The 23,490-nt window shown below is 44.8% G+C and overlaps 1 protein-coding gene across 1 annotated transcript; it reads right to left on the bottom strand.

Moving 5' to 3' along the window:
* Positions 1–1,530: 1,530 nt before the first annotated feature.
* Positions 1,531–23,262, bottom strand: LOC144108518 (uncharacterized). Its single transcript, XM_077641734.1, has 8 exons — positions 20,654–23,262; positions 16,613–16,668; positions 15,863–16,004; positions 14,766–14,839; positions 13,212–13,397; positions 11,527–11,773; positions 4,381–4,546; positions 1,531–2,144 (listed from the first exon to the last, which is right to left on the bottom strand). Exons 1-8 carry the CDS (start codon positions 20,820–20,822, stop codon positions 1,592–1,594), a joined length of 1,593 nt encoding a protein of 530 aa, XP_077497860.1. The 5' UTR covers positions 20,823–23,262; the 3' UTR covers positions 1,531–1,591.
* Between the last annotated feature and the right edge of the window lie 228 nt (positions 23,263–23,490).

The raw sequence follows: 23,490 nt of genomic DNA, 5'->3' as shown, positions 1-23,490 counted from the left end.
AGTTTGGAACAGTGGAGCCATCTTCAGTCATGCCATGGTATAGCTTTGAGTAATATAAAAACTATCTAAAACTTATATCGGAATTTGGAGGGCCTATGATTCACCATGCACTTGTATTTCCGTTCAAGAATTATTCTTCTGCATGGTGTCTAGTCTAATGGTAATCTTCAAGAGAAGTGAGCTTACTATTCTGGTTGCTTGCAGTGCAACCAGTGTTCATGTCACTCTGAGTGCTGCTTGCACAACATTACTGTCATGTGTAAGCAGCAACATAGTGCTGTGTCATGTAAGCATTTTCGATTATTCTGTGAGTATCTGTGGCCGTAACAAAGTGTTCGTGGCGTCGTTCTCTTAAGCCAAAAAATTATTTAAATTTATCAAGTAGGAGCTGAGCACATGGGACAAGGCTCAATAATTATGGAAACTACGATTTAATTTAGGACGTAAGTGTTGAAATTCTTCATCGCTGTAGAATAGTTTGTTTTGGTGGTGTTACTACCCTTGATCAAAATCCATGCAGCTTGAAAGCTGCGATACTGGCTGCCACTAATACCTGGAAAACTTATTTCAGTAATGACCAAAAAACTCGACAATGACCAAGGTACTCAACTTATTAGCGCACGAATCGCAACAAAAGTCTAGTCATTTACATGTTGCTTATCTAGGTCAATGGCAGGCTAGGCCGTGCAGCCTGCGACTTACCTCAGGGTTCATAAATCTAATAATTTGTTTAAAACAGAATTCATAATTTCATAATTCATAATGTGTTTAAAACAGAATTTAAACAAATTATGCACAAACTTTTTCTGCAACTGATCACTTCTCGTGAGTAATGCTTCCCCTCTATAAAGCATCCCATTAGATTTAATTTTATATTGCCGTGGATCTTTCCGCTGTTTTCTCCCTGGCACTTAAAGCCCGCCAGAGCGCGGCTCTATCATTATGATTTGTGACGCCAGATGCGACCAGACTTATATCCATTGATCGTGGCCAGGTTCAAATGCTTCCATACTTTCCGAGGATTGTTGTCTTGGCTTTTGGTTATTTATCTCAAAGGTTCCCTGCCTCCTTTAAATTGACCGCGGACAAGAAATGCAAGCATTCAGCCCGATGACCGCCGAGCAAGCTTGTGGTATCGCCGTCGTCGAGTCATTCAGTTCTTAGCGGGCGCAAGTGAGCCTCTTATACAGGTTCTTTTGGAAGCTTTTTCGCTGTTTTCCTGACTGCTGGAATGTCCTAACCACATCGTGACAATTTGCATCAACCTTTGGACATTGAAAAATACAAATAATAAAAACTCCTGTAAATGAGCGCTAAATAACTAGCAAAATAAGCTTGATGTCTTGACCCCCCCCAATCAAAAACCATTTCCGGCTTCCCTGGCAGACTCAACATATTACCTTCCCTTCATTGTCAAGACAGGCTGTCATCGGGCGTGATCACATTCGGGGGCCTTGTCTACGGCTTCGTCTTCTGGTCTAATGTTTGACTTCTTGCTTTGCATTTGAGGAAAGGAGACGGACAGTGAATGTGACAAAAAGGTTATTTATTAAGTAGAGAACGCTACATCTCACTACACCGTTGACGCATCTTACGCTACTGCTTTACGTGGTCGGCCTCGACGTGGCTTCAATCCTTCCTGCAGTAGTGCAAGTCTTGTAGGCTTCTGCGGTCTCGACGTTGACGCATCTTGCGTTACTGCTTTACATGGTCGACCTCGGCCCCGCTTCTCTCCTCCTTGACGAGGCGTACCCTCCGTTGTGTTCCTCGGTCGTACCTTTGGCGCACTTCCGTCTGCCCTTAAGCGTGGCCGTCCTCGGCCCCGCTGGAATACTTCTTTACCTTCCGTCGTGGCCACCGGCTTGCATGTGTGGCGGCTGAGCTTGGTGACGTCCTCGGCACCGAGCCCGCACCGTGGGCAGTGCAACGGGTACTGGCGGGAGTGTATGACCTGCTCGTGCCTCCTTGCATGGACGCGTTGCCTGAACCTCTTGCCACACTGGCTGCACTCGTAGGGCTTATCACCACTGTGGATCCTCATGTGAACCTTGAGATTGTCCGGCTGGGAGAACCTCTTCTGACACACATGGCACAAGGAGTTTCGCTTGTCAACATGGGTATGCTCGTGCCTGGCGATATCAGCCCTGCGTACATGAAGGGTAAGGATAAGCAGAATTACCACACGACTACGAATTTCTGCTCCCGATGCCTCCGTTAGTAGGCACCTTTAGCATATGTTGTACCATGTTAACCTTAGCGGTACCATACCGTAGTACTGGGAACCCGCGCACACAATGCACGTTCGCATATCGCACTGACGGTGCCAGATGGCACAAGGTACCCGGCAGCTGCGCCTGTGCGTGCAGCATCACGACTAAACAGCGCGTGCTGAACAGCGGTGGCGGGCTCCCGGTGATTCAGTAACGGTTACAAGGTACACAGCAGGTGAAAGGTGTCTACTTTTATGTGCACAACCCCAAAGGTTATTATTTCGTCAATGGCGTTCACACCTTCGATCTATATAGCTGCCGCAGGTGTCAGGCGAATCTGCCTGTTTGTGACGCAGTTCTTCCCAATGAGCGAACTTCTCCTGTTGAGGTTTAGTTCTTATGTCCTTGCTAAGGGAACCTCGGTAGACACGTACTTCAGTTGTAATGTGAGCGACTCAGCAATAATGCTAATCAGGCTTATTGGGGAGTATCTGAGGCACCACTGCTCAGTTAAGCTCTGCAAGTACTGAAACACACACGTGCAATGTCGAACTAAATTCTTTAGTGCCCAACAAAGGTCAGCGCTTATGATGGGCTGGCCACGAGACGACCAGATTTTGCGGGCGGCTCGTACACTTGTGCCACTCCTCAAAAGTGGCCGCTGCGAAAAGCACCAGGTGGGCCGTTTCGCACCCGAGGGATTCACTCCATTCTAACACCGCAAAAGCGGCTTCAAACTACAAATTTCTATACAGCGGAGGCAGCAAATAATGGCCGTGGATATAACGAACACTCGCTTATTACGAATGAAGGTGGCGCTACCGTAAAATTGTGTATAAGAGGAATGGCAACGCGTCTCAGACATAACGCAATCGGTTAGGACGAACAAGGAGGCGCCTTGAACTCCACCCCGCTGTCTAAAAACCCGCGCTTCCCGTGACCGTGGATGGCTAACAGCGCCACCCTGCTCCGGTGACATCACTCTGAACAGAAATTACAGACCCAAAAAACAACAACAAAAGGCAGCAATAAAACTACGAAAACTCGCCGGCGAAGTGCGCGCAGACGGGGTAAGGCATACAACGCTCATAACTGCGTAAGGTTGTGCCGGCGGAGGAAAGCCTCTAAAGTGCAAGTGAGATTAGAGCGGGCTAGGAGATCATCCAAAGGTGGCGATTAGAGATGTTTGAATAGCTGTCACGTGACATGCCTGGCTTGCCCAGCGGATCACGTGGCAAGCGTGACCGGCCCAATCTGCTCTCCACAATCTGCGCTGCCACCGTGAGTAGACAAAGCCCAGGCAGGCTGTCCAGTTAATACGTTCTGCGCGTACTTGCGCTAGCTTCACCGCCGCATGATCCAGGCATGGCAGACGACGGTGACGCACGTGGGCTTTGTGGCAACGTGTCGTTATTGCGCAGCTGGCCGGCACGGGTGACTTCTTTAACGCCTGCATCACTGAGCCACGAACTGATGAAGCATTGTACGCAAAGTACGAGCTCTCCCAGACTGCTGGGAACATTATGAAGACCACGACAAGGAGGCGTACCTATTGCCACCTGCCTTTAACGATTCAACCTTAATTAGTTATGTCACATCCCTAAAGCAGATTGTTGGCGGCAATGTTCTTGGCAGGGAGCACATGACCACCGTGGACAGCTGAGAATGCACTTTGATAGAGCTTGCTTTCAAGTATCAGTCGTGCACACCTCACAAACTCACTTTTTAAAAATAAAACTGTTTTTTTTTGTGATTTTAAAATTTGGGTGTATTATTAGGAGTTCACTTACTACGAACTTCGGAAACAACGAATGCAACCTGTGCGACCGCCAGGATAGTTTGAACTGTAATTCTTACCTTGCTGGAAAAAGGCGGGCACTGTTTCTTGATAGAAAATGAACACAAAGCGCGCAAAAAAGTGTGAAGGGACACTTTCGAGTGCACTACTGCTACAAGTGATGCTGATGACTGCGTTGTGCTTGGTCCCAAAATCGTGGCATTCAAGCATTGAATGTGTATTTGTATGGCGACTTCACGATTTGTGCTTCTTAAGGTAATTATGGCTTGAAAAGTGAAAAGGTCGCTCGTCAGCAGAAGGGACATCTCTCCAGTTAACTAGCCACGATGGAGGAAAGCAAGAAATGGCGACTTAAAACGGTTTAAGGCCTACTTGCGACTGCTCGTGTAGGTGCAGTACGTGCAGCGGTGGATTCCATGTGTGCTACGCCAGTGTTTCCGCCGGGTATGCATTTCCAAGTTGTACTGCGTAGAGAAGAGGTCACCGCACTTCTCACAGGCGAGGAACAGGCTGTGCAAGGGAATGATATTGACGTCCTCTGAAAAAGAACCGAGCAGTGGGAGGACCGAAAGAGCACATGTAAAGTAAAGAACTGCCTAGAAAATTCAGTGTTCCTAATGTGTACCGTGGCAGAGAGGAAAAGGCCAGCAGTAGTACTTTTTCGCATCAGTTCCTAAGTGTCAATTCTGTGCATGGTAGTCCCCTTAATGCAGTAACAGAATAGTACATCATTAACCTGAATAGTATAGATACTAAACTCGCACTCATATCAATTATTCAAAAACTAGAATGGCTGATGCCTCTGGCAGAAAAAAATTTAAAGTATGAGAGAGAGCCTTAACTTCATATCTACGAAGTTCGATGAATTTGAGCAAAATTTCAGCCATCAAGAGGCTGACATTAAAGAACTAAAAAGAGGATGACTGTGTTTGAAGAAAAAGATGGCCTGAAACAGGTAGCCCAAGCCCAGTTGGAAAAGGACATACATGATCTCGAATTCAGGAGCAGGGAGCTCAACTTTGAAGTAGATGGAATAAAAGAAGCACAAGACCGGGGCCTGAAAGCTATATTAAATAACGTGGCTGATAAAATTCGAGTGCCTCATTTGACGAAACAAGAAATTGCACACGTTCATCGACTGTTAGTCAAACGTGATAAGGCGCCAGGCATCAATGTGCGTTCCAGGAGGTAAGCGATAAGAGAAAACTGGATTAAATTAAGAAGAACCTTGAGGAAAGCGATCCACCAATTTTTTTGCAAGAAAATTTATTACGCCGCAACAGAGAACATCTTCAAGCAACGTAAGACTGCGCCAAAGATAAAGGCTATAAGTTTAATTTGTATGTCAACAGAAAGGTTTTCGGTAGGAAAAGTGAGGGAATGAGTGCCATTCATGTGAGGGGAAATGGCGATTTCGATCAGGTATAGCATTTTTGATCCTATCTTTCGTGTTTTCTACTTGAAACTTAACCAAAATGCAGGACAAGAGTTATTATTTGCCCAGCGATCTGAACCGCACTGCTTCGTATCTTCCGCCGACATCGCTTAAAGCTGTTAACATGAATGGAGGCTGTGTAAAAAACAAGGCAATGTCTTTTGAGGAATTCTTTGGTGAATTTTCGGTTCCTTTTCCCCTGATCATGCTCAGTGAAACATGGAGCACAAATGATTCTGACCTTTTTAGGATGACCAAATATACAACTTGCTACTTCAACCGTTCTCGTATCCGTGGGGGTGAAGTAGCCTTATTGGTGTCTAATGACATTGAATACAACAAACTGGACTCGTATAGTCTACTTACTAATGATTTTGAGGTCCTATCTGTCTCTATCAACGGGTTCATGTTTTCGGTTTGCTATCGTCCTCCGAAGGGGAAATGTGGTTATATTTTTGGAATTGTACGACTGCATTTTTTCTTTTTAACAGATGGCAAATACACTCTAATAGCTGAAGGGGATATTAATATTGATATGTTGAGGGGCATTTCTTTGGTTAAACACTTCGACTTTGTCTTGGCTTCGAACGGCTTCATTAACCTTGTAACCACTCCAACTAGGATTACACAAGAAACTGAGTCCCTTCTCAATCTGCTCATTGCTAACTCCTCCCAACCAATGGCTGACTCAGGTGTAATATTATGTGCACTCAGTGATCATCTTCCAATGTTTGTATGTATGTATAGGACTGGACCTGTGAAGTGCCGAAAAGAAAAAGCCACGTGTCAATATATAACCGATCCAACGCTCAATTAACTTTATAGTTCACTGGCACAAGTTAAGTAGGATAGAGGAAGAAGAAGAAGAAGAAGTTTATTCACATCACATTACATGATGCAGGAAGCCTGCAGAAAAAGCTGCCAGAAGCCAGCTTGACAGGGCCGCAGGCCCCCTTTCATTGGCAGTTTGCGGAATGTCGTAAAAAAAAGTTCATACACAGCATATTTTATCACAACATGTAAAGAAAAAAAAAGTGAAAAATACAACATATTACAAGAAAAACGCTGAAACATATATACTGTTACCACATTTCAGTGTAACACGTGCTCACATTTTTAATACATTGATGGGGAAATATTATAGACACAAAATCTCGTCACTGACACTACCAGTGACGTAAATGAGGCTTACAATAAGTTTATTTAAATCATTACGCCACTATACCATTCTTGCTTCCCATTAAAAGTACCCGAAAAAAAACACTTAAAACTCGCTATCCCTGGATAGCATCTGAGTTACACCATGAAATTAAACTGAAAGAAAAGCTCTGCGTGATCTTTTTACACACACATCGAGCAGATGACCTAAGTAAGTTTAAGAAATACAGGAATAGGTTAATAAAAAAGCTACATCTTGCAGGCACAGAATAGTACACGACATTTCTCGAAGTTAAAAATGGTTGCCACCATTTGCTGTGGTCAAGAGTAAATTGCTTAGTAAGGCGCGAGCAACCGCACCCTGCCCCATTGAAATTAAGGCTTGATGATAAAGACATATCTGGAATAGAGCTAGGAGATGCCTTTACCAACTTTTTAAAACCTGTTCGCATACCAACTTATCACATGAATCCATTAGCTAAGTTAGTTCCTACAAAAATAATACAATATTTTTGAACCCGGTTACAGCAGAAGATGTTATATCAGTCATAAAGAAGCTTAATAACAGCCATGCCTGTGACATTGATGGCATTCAAGTCACACCCGTGAAGCATGTTGTAGCAGTTATTGCCCCTGTTCTTGGGAATATATTTAATTTATGCTTTACTTCCGGTATATTTCCTGACAAAATGCCAATAGCCAAAGTAATGGTTGTGTATGAGAAAGGTTCCCTTAACGATTTCGGAAATAATAGACCAGTATCTATACTCCCTATCTTTTCAAAGGCTCTAGAAAAAGTCCTGGATACAAGGTTGTCTCATTTCATTTTCAAGCGTAACCTTTGGTCACCAAATCATTTTATATTTTGTAAAAATAAATCAAACAAATTAGCACTACTCGAGCAAAAGGAATATATACTAACTTGTTTTAAAAGAAGGCCTTTGTTATTGGTGTTTTCGTAGACTTTTCGAAGGCATTTCATCTAGTAAACCACTGAATACTCCTAAAAAACTTAGTGTGTTATGGTTTTCGAGGACAGACCCAGATGCTTCTGAAATCATATCACACAGAAAACAAGGTGTATGCATAGACAGAATGAAATCTGAAGCAAAATGTATTACTTCGGGTGTCCCACAAGGCAACATATTGGGACCAGTTCTCTTTAATATGCATCTAAATGATATCTCTAACATTAACTCCGCTGCTAAATTTATTATCTACGCTAATGAAACAAGCATATTTTTTACTGGAAATGTTCTTGATCTCCTTGTTTAGGAATGCAATGGCACTATGATTGAATTAAAAAATGGTGTGAATACAAATGTATGCATATTAATGAGAAGAAAACATAAGTTGTTATTTTTCGTCCCAAAAATAAAGTGCTTCCTTCTTTCATAGAGAGTAAACTAAGCTCTCGGTGCATAGATTTGGTTGAAAAATTTAAATGTCTAGGAGTAGTTTTTTCTTCCAAAATCACTTGGGGTCACCACATGGACGATATAGCAACGAAGCTGGCTCAACTGACTGGGGTCATAAGTCGGCTTAGATATGTTATTCCAAGAATAATAAAGTTACTCCTCTACAATTCCAAATTCTACTCCTATTTAAACTACTGCCACTTTGTGTGGGGAACATCCATGGATAGCTGTCTTCAATGTATCAATATTCTACAGAAAAAGTGCCTTTGTCTTATTTACTATGTCGCCTGGGACTCGCCAAGCGCGGATCTTTTCTACAAAGTGGCGCGGTAAAAATGCACAACTTGTATAAATATCGTCTAAGTATTCGATTTAAACTTGAAACACGTAGGAATGTAAACTACATACGAAACCTTGCTAAATTGCATGCCCGAGAAACCAGCTAAACGACAAGGTATGTGAAGACTTTGGTAGTGCCGACTCCTCGCATAAATTTGAGTAAGAGAATGCCTGCAATTCACTCTTCCCTCCCTGTTAAATACATACGCGTATAAAAACGTTGACCTCTTTAGTTCGTCAAAAAAATTTTTTGGTGCTATGTACGCTGAAATTTAGGATATGTTTATTCTTTTTCTTTGGTATTGATCTTTGTTTATCAAGTGTGAAAGTCGATTCAATATTGTATAATGCTGTTTCACTTAATTTTGTAGTTTCATTATTGTATACCTGTTAATATGCTGACAAATTCCCTTTGTTTTATAAGACTTACTCTCAAATCGCTGCTAAGCGAAAGGGTGCAGCAGCTTTTCTGCACCTCCACTGTCTGTACCATTTCAAAGAAGAAATGAATTTGATTTGATTTGATCTATTAAATATTTTGCCTATTCGCAAAACAAAGGCAGCGCTATGGTACTAACCCGCACAGATACGTCAGTTGGTAATATATACATTACATATAAAAAGGCAGTGCCTTTTCTAGAATCGCTATCGACCAGCTTTGCATCGGTACACATGCATAAAATTCAGAGCTCCTTTTCATGCTCTAAGGATATATACATGAAACGCAAGCACCCATCCCCTTTTATCCACAGTTTAATCTCCCTGTGATTAATGCAATGTGTCGGTGTTCCTTCACCTTTCGCCCAGATGCCCTTACATAAAAATGTCCGCCGTCCCTGCTGACATTCGAAGTCTTCATAATCAGGCATAATCAAATTAGCTTAGACTTGAAGAGGGAAACGACAAAGCTAGTGAAGAGGAAGTTCATTAACGAGTTAGCAGTAAGAAGGAAAATAGAAGAATTCAGGATATCGCTGCCCAACCGATATTCAGCTTTAACAGATGAAGACGATGTTAATGTACATCCATTGAGCGATAATCTGACAAGTGTCATTACGGAGTGCGCAGTAGAAGTAGGCAGTAGGACGGTTCGACAGGTTACTGGCAAGCTATCTCAGGAGACAAAAGATCTGATTAAGAAGCGCCAAACCATGAGAGGCCTAACCCTACAGACAGAATAGAACTAACAGAGCCATCGAAGTTAATAAACAAGTGCAAGGTAGTCCACATAAGGAAGTTTAATATAGAGACGATCTTTAATGCTGTAAAGAACAGAGGCAGCCTAACAGTGGTAAAAGGAAACTATAAGCATGGGTAAAAACCAGATGTGTGCATTAAGAGACAAGGAGGGCAATGACATTAGGAATATAGATAAGATAGTTGAAGTAGATGAAGAGTCGTATACAAATCTACGCAGTAGCCATAGTAACCAGAATGGTGATGAGAGAGACAGTTGCTCGCACCAATGCGTCATCCCGCCAGTAATGAAAGAGGAAGTAAACTAAGTCTTAGGAGCAATGGAAAGGGGAAAAGCAGTTGGGGAGGATCAGGTAACAGCAGATCGGTTGAAGGACGGAGGGGAGATCGAGCTAGAAAAAACTCCACTCTGTACACGCAATGCCTGCTGACCTCAACCGCAATAGAAGCTTGGAAGAACGCAAACATTATCTTAATTCATACGAAAGGAGACGCCACGCACTTGAAAAATTACAGGCTGATTAGTTTACTCTCCGTTTCCTGCAACATATTTACTACGGTAATCGCGAATAGAGCCAGGGCAACATTAGACTTCAATCAACCAAATGATCAGGCAGTTTTTCCTAAAGAATACGCTACAACAGATCATATTCTCACTATCAATCAGATGTAAGAAAAATGTGCAGAATACAACAAACCCCTATATATAGCCTTCATTAATTACGAGAAAGAATTTGACTCAGTGGAAATCTCATCAGCCATACAGGCATTGCAGAATCTAGGTGTAAGAGAGCCTTTTATCGACATACTGGAAGCTATATATAGCAAAATGGCATTCCTCTGGGACAGTTGGTATGAATACATCTTTGGGCCAGCGTGAACTCTGGGACGCAACAACGTAGACAGACACATTGAAACAGGGAACAGCATCGCTACCTTAGTCATCCATAAAGCAAGCAAGAAAATTCCAATAAAGAAGGGTGCCAGGCAAGGAGACACAATCTCGCCAAATCTATTCCCCGCCTGTTTGCAGGAGGTATTCCAAGGCAGAAATTGGGAACTGTTGGGGATAAGAGTTCATAGAGAATACCCAAATAATCTGCGATTCCCTGATGACCTTGCCTTGCTGAGTCCTTCCGGAGGTGAACTGCAAATCATCATCAATGAGTTAGACAGGCAGAGCAGAACGATGGGTCTAAAAATTAACATGCAGAAAACCAAAGTAATGTTCAAAAGCCTAACAACCTAGCAGGAATACAGCAGTTCACTATTGGCAGCAAGGTGCTGGAAGTGGTAAAAGAATACGTCCACATTAGACAACTAATGACCGCTGATCCGGATCATGAGAGGGAAATAACTAGGATATGAATGGAGTGGAGCGCATATGGCAGGTTCTCTCATATCGTGGATGGCAGTTTACCGATATCCCTGAAGAGAAAAGTGCACAACAGCTGTATCTTAGTGGCACTCACCTACGGGACACAAACCTGGAAGCTAACGAAAAGTGTTCAGGTTAAGATAAGGACAGTGCAGCGATCCATGAAAAAAAAATGAGAGGCGTAACGTTAAGAGACCGAAAGCGGGTAGAGTGAGTGAGGGGACAAACACGCGTTGATGACATCCTAGTTGAAATCAAGAGGAAGAATTGGGCTTGGGCAGGGCATAAAATGCGAAGGCGAGATAACTGCCAGTCCTTAAGGATGACGGAGTGGATTCCACAGGAAGGCAAGCGTAGCAGTGGACGGCAGAAGGTTATGTGGGCGGGTGTGATTAAGAAGTTTGCAGGAATAGGATAAGCGCAGCTGGCAAAGGATATGGATAATTGGAGAGACATGGCACAGGCCTTTGCCCTGCAGTGGGTGTAGTCAGGCTGGTGATGATGATGATAAATCAGGCATGGTCGTAGCTTGCATACGCTATAAACCGATTATAATCTACCAGCTAATGAGTGCAGGATAAGCTTCTGCTCACCTTCTTTCAACGCCCCTCGTCCTCTTGGGTTCCCCAGCAAACTTTCGGCGAACAACGTTGAATATCCAACGAGCAGTTCTTCGCCGGGGCCGACATTTCTTAGTGTGCGGTAGTAGATGTCTCCGTTGAAGAGCAAGGCCACGAGGTTTTGTCTGTGCTTGCTGGGTGAGTAGTTCACGTTGTTCATCCAGTGGTCGCGCTCTTGTTGGCGGCCGTCTACCACGAAGAACTTTACACATCGGTGCACCTGCGCAACGAAACGGTTTCACCGTCTGAACGCTCAAGTCAAACTTTTTCGCTACCGTACTCACGTGAAACAACAGACGCAAAAAAAACGTGGCGTAAATTTTAAGTGTCCGGAACGGGCCAGCATTTCGTGTTCTAATCTGATACCTCGGTCACATAGGCATATCGAGGGCCCTCGAACCGACCAGTCTCTCCACTCCAAGGCCACAGCGCAGTTGCATGGACGGTTTCTGTGGCCATCGGGACACGGTAAGCGTACCATGTACCCTGTTGCCATTGCCGAAGTACCAGAAGCCCGCCCACCGCCTGCGAGTACGCGCTGATTGGCTCGGATGCTACAGCATGTGCGCAGCCTGCCGGGCACCTGGCGCCATTTGGCGCCGTCAGGGTGATTTCGCATGCGCATTGGCTGCTTGCCGGCTCCCGGTACGAGTCAACAGAGCAGCATAGAACACTGGAGATTTCGAGGGCCTCCCATCAATGGCCGTAGTCAGTCTCGGACGCGATCGCTCGCAGCAACGCGTAGGAAAATAAAACCAGGGCAGTATCTTTTCTGAAAATATTGAACTGAAAAATATAGTACCTATTTTGATGATGATGGTTATGGTAACTTTTTTTATCCCGCTTAGGCTTCTGAGGCCAATGAGCGCCATGTGACAAGGTATTTTTGTCTGCTGACAACTTATTATGAGGGAAAAAAAGGTCAGCCCGGGATACCAACACTGCGGCGCGCGTAGTGCCAGTGTCAGCGATATAAACCAACCAGCTTCCTTTATATTCCATGAATGGTATTGAATTCAGCTTGTCCAAGATATTGAAGTTCGTTTAAAGAATAATTATATTCCTGATTCAAATAAATATTTAGTTTTAACCCTTTAGCTTAGCCTTCAGGTTACGTTAAAGCTTCCAGCTTGACCTGTGAGTGCGACTCTTGTACGGTGTGACTCTGGTATGAAAATAAAAAGGCCTCTAATAATGGATCTGGTGACTCAGCGATGTCGCATGGTTCTGCCTCATGTTTTTGCATGGTTTTGCCTCATGCCAAAGAAGTTTGGCGAAATGACGAGGCACTAACAACTCTAGGTGAGCTTCGTTACACATTTTGTTTTTCCTCTAACTTTATAATAACGGTGCCTCTCTGTGCAGCCGTACAGTATTATACAATAGCGTTGGAAAGTGCGCATGTTCATTGAATTCTCGATAAGTGGTATGGAACTGCAATCATCTGCTGCACTCCTTTGCTCTCAAACAACAATTGCATGTATTCCAGCATAAAATGGCCCAACAAAAAAACTAACCTCGAATGCACTTGAAAGTATGTGAGAGAGTAATAACGCAAGCAGCATAGTGCAATAACAGACCAACTGTTTTGACCTTTGTCTATAAGACCCTTTACAACCCGAGTCTGAGTGTTCTACGTATTGGCCGGACATGCTTACCGGCCAGGTGCAGCCACCACTCTCGATGCAGTCCACCTTGACTCCGTGGTACGGGCCGAAGTGCAGTCCTTCGGGCAGCGCCTTCAACGTGAACACTCCCACCGGGACACCCTTGACTGTGGACTTTCCAGACGCCAGGAACTCGAACATGTTCTTACTGACGAGACTGGCGTCTTTCGATATCACCTGCGTATATTATTTAGCCGTGTTCACCAGGCACCGTACTTCATACTGGGCGTTCGCATATACATTAAATTTGGTGCGCTAGATGTTAGTGCTAGGATTGCAGTGTTTTGTGCCACAATCGCGGTCGTCATCCCGGAGCGTGTTTGCGATTAAGTAACCGGTAGCCCCCTCCCCATGAAAGAAATGTGCGCGAGAAAATGAATTGACTCGTGCAGCCCGCCAGAACAGTAATGTAGGCGTTTGTGAAGTGTAGTGTAGATAGAAGCGGCTGAAGCTTGTGCCCTCCAAAAATGTTCGAATCCTTGTATACGGCGTGGTTAATATGTTATATATAACACATAAATGGGCGGGCACTATGAGTTGGCGGATGAATTGGCACGCACATGAGATGATGCATTTTTGGACGGAATGTCGCGTTCAAGCAGGTATCGCCATATGTTTGAAATATAATCGGCGCTTTTATTTTTCAAGACTAATCTGATTTCCGTCATGCATGTTACGAAAAAGCAATAAAATGCAGTCGAACCTCCTTACAGAGAAACTGTTTTAAAAAAATAACGGATATAACGAATTAATGAGGATTCCCGCTGGAAGTTCGGTCAACACGGGCTATACGAAACTATGGCTATAACAAAGTAACCGCCGGGCCCCTTCAACTTAGTGACAATGAGGTTCAACTGTATGCCTTAAGAAAAACTCTTCCTACCGTGAGAAAAGGAGTCAGAGGCGGTCGTGACAGCCATCGCGCGATTATCACCCCATTAATGGTGCCGAAAGGAAACATTTCCCTGCTATTGTCAGTGCTGAATTCAGTGCAATCAAGCACAGTGAGCACGAAGCCGCAGTAGAACATTATAGAATTCTGCCAGGAGAACTATATACAGTACGCATAGACAGTCTGGCCAGTTAGAATGGGGAAAAGATTGAAACTATGGGTACGCCTTAACCTCTTTTAAAGCTTTAAAGCCACAGGTTGTACTGTGAGTTCTTCGCGTGTTTGCATCAGTTTCTTTGAAATTATCAGTCCATCAACCGCCATATTCGAACTGTTAGCTGCAGCAGCAGTGCTCGACGCATGGTGGGTACATTGCGATAACGTCTTCAAGTCGCGTGACCTCTCTCAGCCAATCAACGAATTTCATTGCATCTATGATGGATTGTACTCCTTATGTAAATAATAATGTTGTATTATTGATATTGGACCGCTTATATGCTTCATTTAACGAATGCCGTCAACAGCCGTAGGATGCCAGTGCTTTACAGCTTGGTTAGTTCAATCTGGGCCGCGATTGCGCTTTTAAAAGTAGAGAGCACCTGTCAAAACTGTCCATGAGAGGTATTATAAACATCCGTGTTTGCTTCACATACCTCGCACTTCACGTCAGCCAATGCTGTGTCGCTGGTGGAGTCAGCAGGTGCAACCCCTCCGCTTCCGTCATAACCTAGAAGACATGTGAGGCATATTTTTAGATGATTAAAGATCGCAGCAGCTTCGTTGGTAAATGACTTATCGTGGCAGTAAAAAGGCCAGATATCTACAAAAAGTAAATACTGTTGAAATCACACAACTGCATTACTAAAGCGGCGGCAAATAAATATGCACCTCGAAAATCCTGAAGTTCACTATACGCAGCGAAATTTTACAGGATGCGAGTCTGAGGAGAACAATGTTTTGGTGAAGGTGCGTGAACTAAACGCAAGACTGAAGTTGTACGAAACGTATATACAGCCGGCCCTAAAAGTTTTCGGCATGCGTGTTCTCGGAAAAAAAAATTACCGTTGCGCCGCCTCACGACTCAGCCACCCAGTATTAGCTAATGACGCATGTTGGTTTCCACACACATTCAGACATTTCACGCATTTAGTGTACGTCACTAGATCCAAATAAATTTTTCCCGCATAGTCATAGCCCGTAACCTGGCACCTTTTGTGGCCGATAGAACTAGAACTTGCTCCATCCGCTGATACGAGCCGAATAAACAGCAAGGCATGCTTCAAAAGTACTGTTTTTTTTTAAACAGATGCATCCTGTAAACGTCTGCCGCTGATATTACAGTGTTGTAAACACATACCAGAAACACTATTCATACTGAAAGCAACCTTCCATCGCTTTGCAGAGAAAAGTGAGTATCCCGCCCCCGACCCCACCCACACTACAAGTGTGTGTGTCATCGCGGCACCGGCAAAGAACGTCGGTCACGTGATGTGCGGTCGCCGCTACATTGGGAAGGAAATCCCTCTGACGCGAATACGTCACAGAGGACATCCTGCATCCGTTTCCACAGGAGTGGCGTGAGTAAAGGAACGAACACTGCTTCCCAATTACGTATTGTAGATCAGCGAGGCAAGCACATAGAGGTCTTTGCATATTCTTTCGTCTAATTACTGCGGTATCAATAACTATATGCACTCATCCATGCAGGCCTCTGTTCTAATCTCATGTCAATCGCCAGTCGTAAACGTACGTTTTTCGTCACGCTGCTGTTCCCGTGAGGCCGGCTCTTCGGTCTGATCCGGACCGCTGCTCCCAGGAGCCTCCCAGTGGTCCTGAAGCATATATTCGGGCGCAGGCGCGCATTCACTCTGCCTCTCCTGCTGTGAGATGACCTGCGGATATATTGATTGTTAAAGTGAGGTCTCACATTATATGAAAAAAACTGCGATCATAAACTGTTTTTCGCTCAAAAATGCTTTTCTCCAGAATTTCTGAGTATACGAATAATTTTTTAAACCTGTCTTTGAAAAAAAAATAGTAAGTACGGTGTTTCTGTTTGAACATGGTGCCAAATATTCGAAAAATACTCGAAAACCTAAGAGCGCTGTCGATTCGTTTGGAAGCATTTTGAACATGTACTACTTAATTCGCTCTGCGAATCGAATACGAGTGCATCCGGTCAGCTATCTAAAGATATCTGATATTCGCTCCCCTCTACTGATCAGAAATGTTCGATGCACTGAGGCCGCACTAAGCAATGCTAATTGCAGCTACATAGTGGGGAAATTTTAGATAATAATGCCAGTTGTAAATTTACCGCGCTCGGTTCATGACGTGCGCCAACATAGCCGGCATGACCGTGTATAAGCGGTCACTGTATCTCACAAAACAGTTTCTTTATATCAGTTATTTTACCCGCCAACAAACTAATAATTTATGGACTTCATGTTAATAAGAGCAGTGCATGGATTTCCATAACAGAGTGCAATGTGGCCCTCACCTGTGTGGCCTTCGATCCGACAATAGGCGGCAATTGTTCGCCTGTAACATACAGTCCTGGAACAAAGTAACAGTGCAGATGAGTCCGGAGCGTTGCAGACAGCGGATCCGACTTTCTTAACAAGATATACAATGTTTCCACCTGCGCAATAAACTTGTCGCCAGCCACGCGAGAAGTACTTCGCTCCAACTCCACTCGGCCTCGGCCAGCCCAATAATTTTTTTACAATCGGAAACGGGACTTCAGAACAAAAGAGGTCAAACCCAGTTGCCGGTACCTTGAGGTGGTGGTGGTAGTGTTTTTTTAAAAAATCAAAATCAAAAGGAAAGAAAAGATTTTTGCTAGCCCTGGCATCTTCTATCACTATGGAGGCGTCTGATCCGGGGCAGCGAAAATAAATGACATCAGGCAGAATGTAGAAATGAAATTAAAGCGCTGAGGGGACAGAAATAACATTTGGGTTCCTTTACGTACCTTTAGGTTTGCAAATAATTTCATCAACGTGAATTTTTATCTCTAAGCTACTGCTATTTCCAACGCATTAAGGGAAGCGCTAGAGATGCTACATGCGCAGAGTTTCTCGATATTAGACAAAAAGCTAAAATCTACCATAGAAAGACGCAGAAATGCCGGAAACATGAGCTTTCTTATTTGGCTTGGCAATTGTTCGGCATGGATTCAGCTGCAACGACAACACCTTTCTACGGGCTTAACCTCGCATAGGGCTATCAAAGGTTCCACACGAGTCTGGCACCTGAATGGCACTTGCATTAAATTGATCGAAGTGAAAAATTGCACGTTTGTAGTAATCTAATCTGCGTACAGCGGTCAGCATTTCGGAAATGCCTCCACATGTATACCGCATCCGAGGCAGAATACACGATTTCGGCCGAACACTAGTGAAGGCAGATTAGAAGCCTCGACTTCCGGCATTCTCTACGTGGATGAAGCACTGCTCAAGTAACTCGCGCAGACAGTGCTGTGACTTCCCAATGTGGCTATCAATGCGGAACTCTAGAGCGTCATGTATATTATACTGCGAAACATATCGTCTCCCGTTTGAGCTCAAGTCCTTTGCTTTCGTGTACATTTTTGTCAACTTGTACCATCAGTATCGTGTGCAAACGGACGAAACTTTGTTCATTCAAAGCAGCTCATAAGGGTAAGAGTCTGCTTTCCTGATTTAAAACGCAGCATTTTAAGGTAACCTGCCTGACTCGCCGAGAGGGTGCAATAAAATCAATGCGCGCTCTTTGTTCCTATGCTTGCCGCAGCTCTTTTTGCCGGTTTTGTGCATTCGGTGTTTCAAAGCTATCAAATATTGAATACAATGCTGAAAAAAACACAAATTTCTTCTAGAGTGAAGGACAGGCGTTTGATCCACTGTCCTTGTATTGCGGTCTCTTACAAAATGTCTAGTGTATTCAGTGGCTAGTTGCGAAATAAGAGGAGCCAAGGGGACCACAACACGTTTCCGTTAGTCATCAGAATATTTGCGTGCTTATTGTACAATCCAGCATGCCGAGGTTTTTCTCTTTTACCTCCGCCTTAAGGCGGAGATTAAGTATACTCCGATTTAGGGTGTCTCCTGATGTGTCGCTGTCCACCCCAATAACGAGGGCTACAAAGCACACCTGATCGTAACAGAGCATGTTCATCGCCAGGAGAAGGTATTGTAGTTTTGGAGCATTCGACCCTGATGACGCAATGGAAAGATGGACACACAATTATATCAGCCTACTCCCGAGAATCACACGTAACATTATCCGACACTCAGTAATTCTAGAACGAATCCGTAAATATCGTCACAACCGCACATCTCTTTCCTTTCTTTGCCAGCCAGTCAGAAGACGACGAAGTGCTCATTTTCACAGCAGGCAGCGCAAAAAGTTTTCATGATACTAAGCTGTTTGAGTTCGGCGAACAAATCTTGAGTTGTTAATGAAGCATTCCCCGCAAGTGTTACTGCATTTTTACTTTTTTGGATGCTAAAACACACTTCAACGAAATGCTGAATAACTCAGTGAGCCGCGGCTGCCAGAACACAGTCGGCGCGCGGATGGGTATCAGCTGCATTATGCTCGGCTGCATCAGCTGTCTCAGCTGCACCAGGAAGCGCGGCTGTCTCAGCTGCATCATGCTCGACATACAGTACCTCGGCCTCGCCTCAGCGCTTTTCATTTGTTTCTTGGGCTGATTGGGATAGCATGCTGAATGCCGAAACCCCAGGTGAGGACAGACTAAGCAAGGTCACATGACAAGCTGCACACGCCTATAGATTCATTCAGGTAATTTGTCGTCAACAGCCCGCCTGTAAAGTTGCAGTCAGCATCGACTGGCGCAACCTAAGTCACCAAAAGCAGAACAAAAAAATAAAAATCGCGGACATAAAACCTACAACGCTTTTGGATGTGTCATTATTCGCTGCACACATGGTGGCCTAAGGAACCTTTATTATGCTCGGCGCTGTTCCCAAGAGGAATTGATGAGGCCTTTTCGGGATACGCCTGGTCCGGCTATTTGGGCGATCTCCATATCAACGCGAACCGGAAGATTACTCAGCGAGGATTTCGAAGTTGTCATGCTGCCGACAATAATAAATTACGATTCACCTATTATGGGGTGCGCGACATGCTTGAAAGTTGCGGTTCCCACGACCGAACCTGGCAGGTTTAATTCATGCCACAAGTAGCCTCGGTTGCTTTGTGTTCAGCGCGCCTTCGCTCTCCCGCGCTATACCTCTGGGAACATTCGTTCAATGAAGTTTAAGTTCATCGTAAGCATCCTACCGTGGCTATTGCTGTGCTTAATGCAGCCAAATTCCACGAACACGCATATACTGAAATCCCTCCACTGATGTCTATGGAAGCTATGTACTGGCATTGCAAACGCAGAAAGATATGCAGGAAAAAAAACGGCAGGCGCCGCTATGGGTCACATTCTATAGGTAATGGCGCATAGTAAGGACGTGCGTGGTATCTGTACCAACGACTGTTACCACTTATTCCAGTTTTGGTCATCTTTAACAAGAAGAAATCTTCACGCGGTTTGTGCACCTTAAAAGACGCCGCTTGGTTCCACCAATTGTCCACACAACAAACCACTTGTCGCAGATCAGGCTGTGAGCTCACTGTATACACACCTGATGCTGTATACTGTGTGCCGGGAGATGCATTTGAGCATCCCAGCCATCTTAGGGCGGGTTCCTCACGACAGCTTTGACGGAAAGAATGAAAATATTTCCCAACAACAATAGAAAGAAAGGTTCGAGAGGACAGACAAAGCCCCGCACGCAGTGCTTCTTTCAATGACTGCCGTCTGAATAACAGCTCGTATATAGTTCTTAACCCGCGCATCTCTTCCGGTAAAAAAAAAAAATATTGCTGGTGGTTTAGCTTTGGTTAACCCTGGGTGAGAACAAAAAGCTCCATCTCCCTGGTTACGTTTGTGGTCGAGGAACTGGTGGTCCCCACGGCAGGCGCCCCGTCGCATACGCCTAGTTTTTGGCTAAACGCATAAAAGTTCACAGGTTCTTTATGCAGAACAAACTTTTATTCCCTGCGGTTGAGATTCCAGACCCCGCTTTCCGGCTTCGCTCGTTCAAGTTGTGTGACGTCACGCAGGAAGTAGGCAGCACACCTTGGATGCCTCCTTTCCTCTTCTCCTCAACGCGGTGACGGAGCGAACATCTGCCGCTGTCTACGGCAGGACTGACATCGATCACACCCAGCGTTCCGCTGAACGCATCAAAGTGCACCTGTGTTTTATCAGAACACACTTTCATGACCTGCGCCTGCGATGCGGGTAGACGCTTTCCCGCTTTCCCGCGTGACCAAAGGTCAAAGTCGAGATAGATGGTGCAACAGCCCCTAGTGTCCCCTGCTGTAGCTGACGTCATGTGTCAAATCTGACTACCACCACTTATGCTCATGGTTTGACCTCTAGCTACAATCAAGGTCAAGCTTGCGTCCCAGCTGACGGCTGGAAAAGCTGGTGCAGTGAAGCTCTTAGCTAAAAAAAAAAAAACGCGCACATACTCACCTTCCTCGATGCGCCACATTTCTCGCGAGGTTGTTTCTACTGCAGGATAGGGTCTTGCATTCCCAGGACTGACATGCGGGACCAGAGATGTAGAGGATGGAATGGCAGGCACTCTGCAGCTCTGGTTCCTCACTGCAGCTCCAGGCACCTGAAATTCACAGGTGTGCATAGAATGGGTGCGTTGTTAGTGCCCAAGCTGAAAGGTGATCGCGTACACGGCGGTGCGTTGCCATAAGAGGAGTGGGTTTAGCATCACAAACAAAGCTTCAGAAAGTTATCTGACGACGTGCGTGTTCCCAAGCTTTCCGGAGCACACGGGTTAAGACCCTTAAGGGCACAGGGTAAGCCCTATACTTCCCATGCATTTTAGGGCATGTTGAGGTACATGTTTCTCACTAATTAATAACAGTAGCCTAATAATACATATATCATTGTTTGCCAAATTTTGTGCTCTTTTTACTGAACTAGAATATTTGAAATGTGTTGAAAATTCGATTTTTAATAAAAATTTTTCCGGTAGTACACAAATCTGGCCTTTCTTTGCGCATTTCAAAATTCATAACAGAATAACTGCTCAGTGAAATTGCTTAATTCTAGTTCAGTAGTTGGCAACACTTATGTAGATGATTGCAAAAAAAAATCAGCCGTCTGTCTGAAAGGCATTGGAAATAATGGTACCTTTGTAAGAAAAAACACTGTTTTGAGATAATAAAGCGTAAAGAGAAAAAAGATGTGAAAAACCATTTTTTATTCACAGAAACGCCTCCATAGTAATTGGTTTAATAGCCCCCTGCTTCGTAGCCACTGTCGCCGTCATTTTTTCGCTTTTCGGCTTGTCGTTTTGACTGTTGGGCCTCTTTTGTAAGCTGTCGTGTTGCTCGGTCCGCAAAGTACATGCGCTTATGGTCAGCTTCCCTCAGCCACTTGATGGTGTTGCTCCCTGGGTTCAATCCACACGCCTTCAAAACGTTGGCACGTGCGATGCTACCATCATTAAATGAAAGAACAGCATCCAGTGTTGCCATCCGTAGGGTCCGAAGCCTAACAAACACATTCTTTGGCGCGCGTTCCCAAACAACATGGTTGAACGACTCATTTGCATTTTGAGTTCGCCCATGCAGGCACTTCTCTAGGAGCTCAGCCTTCAATAGCTCCCTATAAATGGGTTTGATAGCCTCCAAGACAGATGCAGGCAAACTCTCCTTCTGGAAAAATGGCTTGCCCTCTGACTGACTTCTGTTGAAGGCACACCACGTATCAGGTCCCTTTGGGCAAAGTCCATGGCATGGGTCATCGTCTGTGGCCGATAAGTGGAAGAAGGTTGCCCAAACGGCCTTCCGCATTTCATCCAGGTTTCCTACATTTCTTCTGATGGCCAAACCATTGTACGTCTGGAGCTTGTCTATTACTGCATCAGTCAGTCGGCCTCGGCCCGAGAGGCTCTTTCCATCAGAGAGTTTTCCTGCTTTGTTTCCTTTTTTTAGCCTTCGTAACCTTGTGCCCATCCTTTTTTGCACGTGCCCTATGCACTCAACCTTGGATATTTCAACGGAATCACCATATGGCATTTGTGCCTTCACAGCCATAAAAGCCTTGCTGTCACCATCCCCAAGGGATTTGACGTATCGAACGCCGTGAAGCTCCTCACTCCTGCCGAAAATTTTCAGTGCTCCTGCGACTTCCATTCCACCGCTGGTGCCTTGGTAGTTGCTTTGGCACACCTCTCTATGAAGGGGGTCACTGTTTGTACCCTAGATGCTGCACTTTGGACAACGTTTAGACAAAACCTCCACATCCAGCACTTTCCCAGAGTCTACACTGGTCGCAGAGACTATGCCGTTATTGGAAGTATGGCCTCGCTTCTGCCAGCTTCCATCAAGAGCAACTGCGATGTCTTTATCCCCCTCATTCAGCTGCACAGCTTCGTCAGCTGCCCTTTTCATCGACTCCTGAGCAGCAGCTTCGATGTGACCTAGAAGCTCTTGATTGTATTTCGCAAACTTTGTCGGCGGCTTAGGAAGGTTTAGCATAGCACAGAGTATATTTCCTGCAGCCATTCCCTTACCAATGGACCTCAAGGCATACACTAACCTGAGGTTGGCTTCATAGAGGCCAGAAGTAGTTTTCTTCGACGTCTCAAATCGTTGTGCGGCACTACACACTTCACAGTTCAAACTGTAAACGCTTGCAACACCTACCCGTTTTGTCACAATTTCGATGAGCTCAACACTTCCACCGCGCTCTCTGCACACACAAATCTGTGTAATTGCGGCACAAATGCCGTCCATGTCCATTAAGGCATATTGGCTGCTGCTCTGTAGCACATCCTCTTCCTGGAAGCACAGAGAAAATCTTGAAAGCTTCGATGTCGAGGAGCTGGCACGTTCGGCGTTCGGGATCTCATTCGGTCGTGGACATCCTTTTGCTTTTTCACGATGAGCGTAGCGGTTGCCGTGAAATTCACGCCTGACGAAGGCCTTCTTTGCCCTGGGCATCTCAACTTATCAGCAGCAACCAACACCGGCACAATTTACAATACTGATCGAAAGGGATAGCACTCGGACGCAGCTGCATGAAGGTTGCAGAAACGTGGAAAAAACGTGCAAAGCGTCTCAGGATTGTCTTGGCTAAAAAAGAGGAGCTGTACAATAGTTGCCAGACAATTTTTTATATGTAGCTGATTTTAGACAAGTTTTGAAATCAGGTGGTGGACTTTTTGGTTGAAAAAATTGACGTTAATCCTGAAAGGGGGCGTGGCCGCTCACTACTTGGTTTCGGAAAAAGCGTTTTTCAGCCGTAAATATGGCTTTCTGAGGAAAGTGCGATCATGGAACATG

This window comes from Amblyomma americanum, chromosome 10 (assembly GCF_052857255.1).
Source record: "Amblyomma americanum isolate KBUSLIRL-KWMA chromosome 10, ASM5285725v1, whole genome shotgun sequence".
Lineage (NCBI taxonomy): Eukaryota > Metazoa > Arthropoda > Arachnida > Ixodida > Ixodidae > Amblyomma > Amblyomma americanum.
The sequence above is the reverse complement of the archived record's forward strand: the minus strand, read 5'-3'. Positions and strand labels throughout refer to the sequence as shown.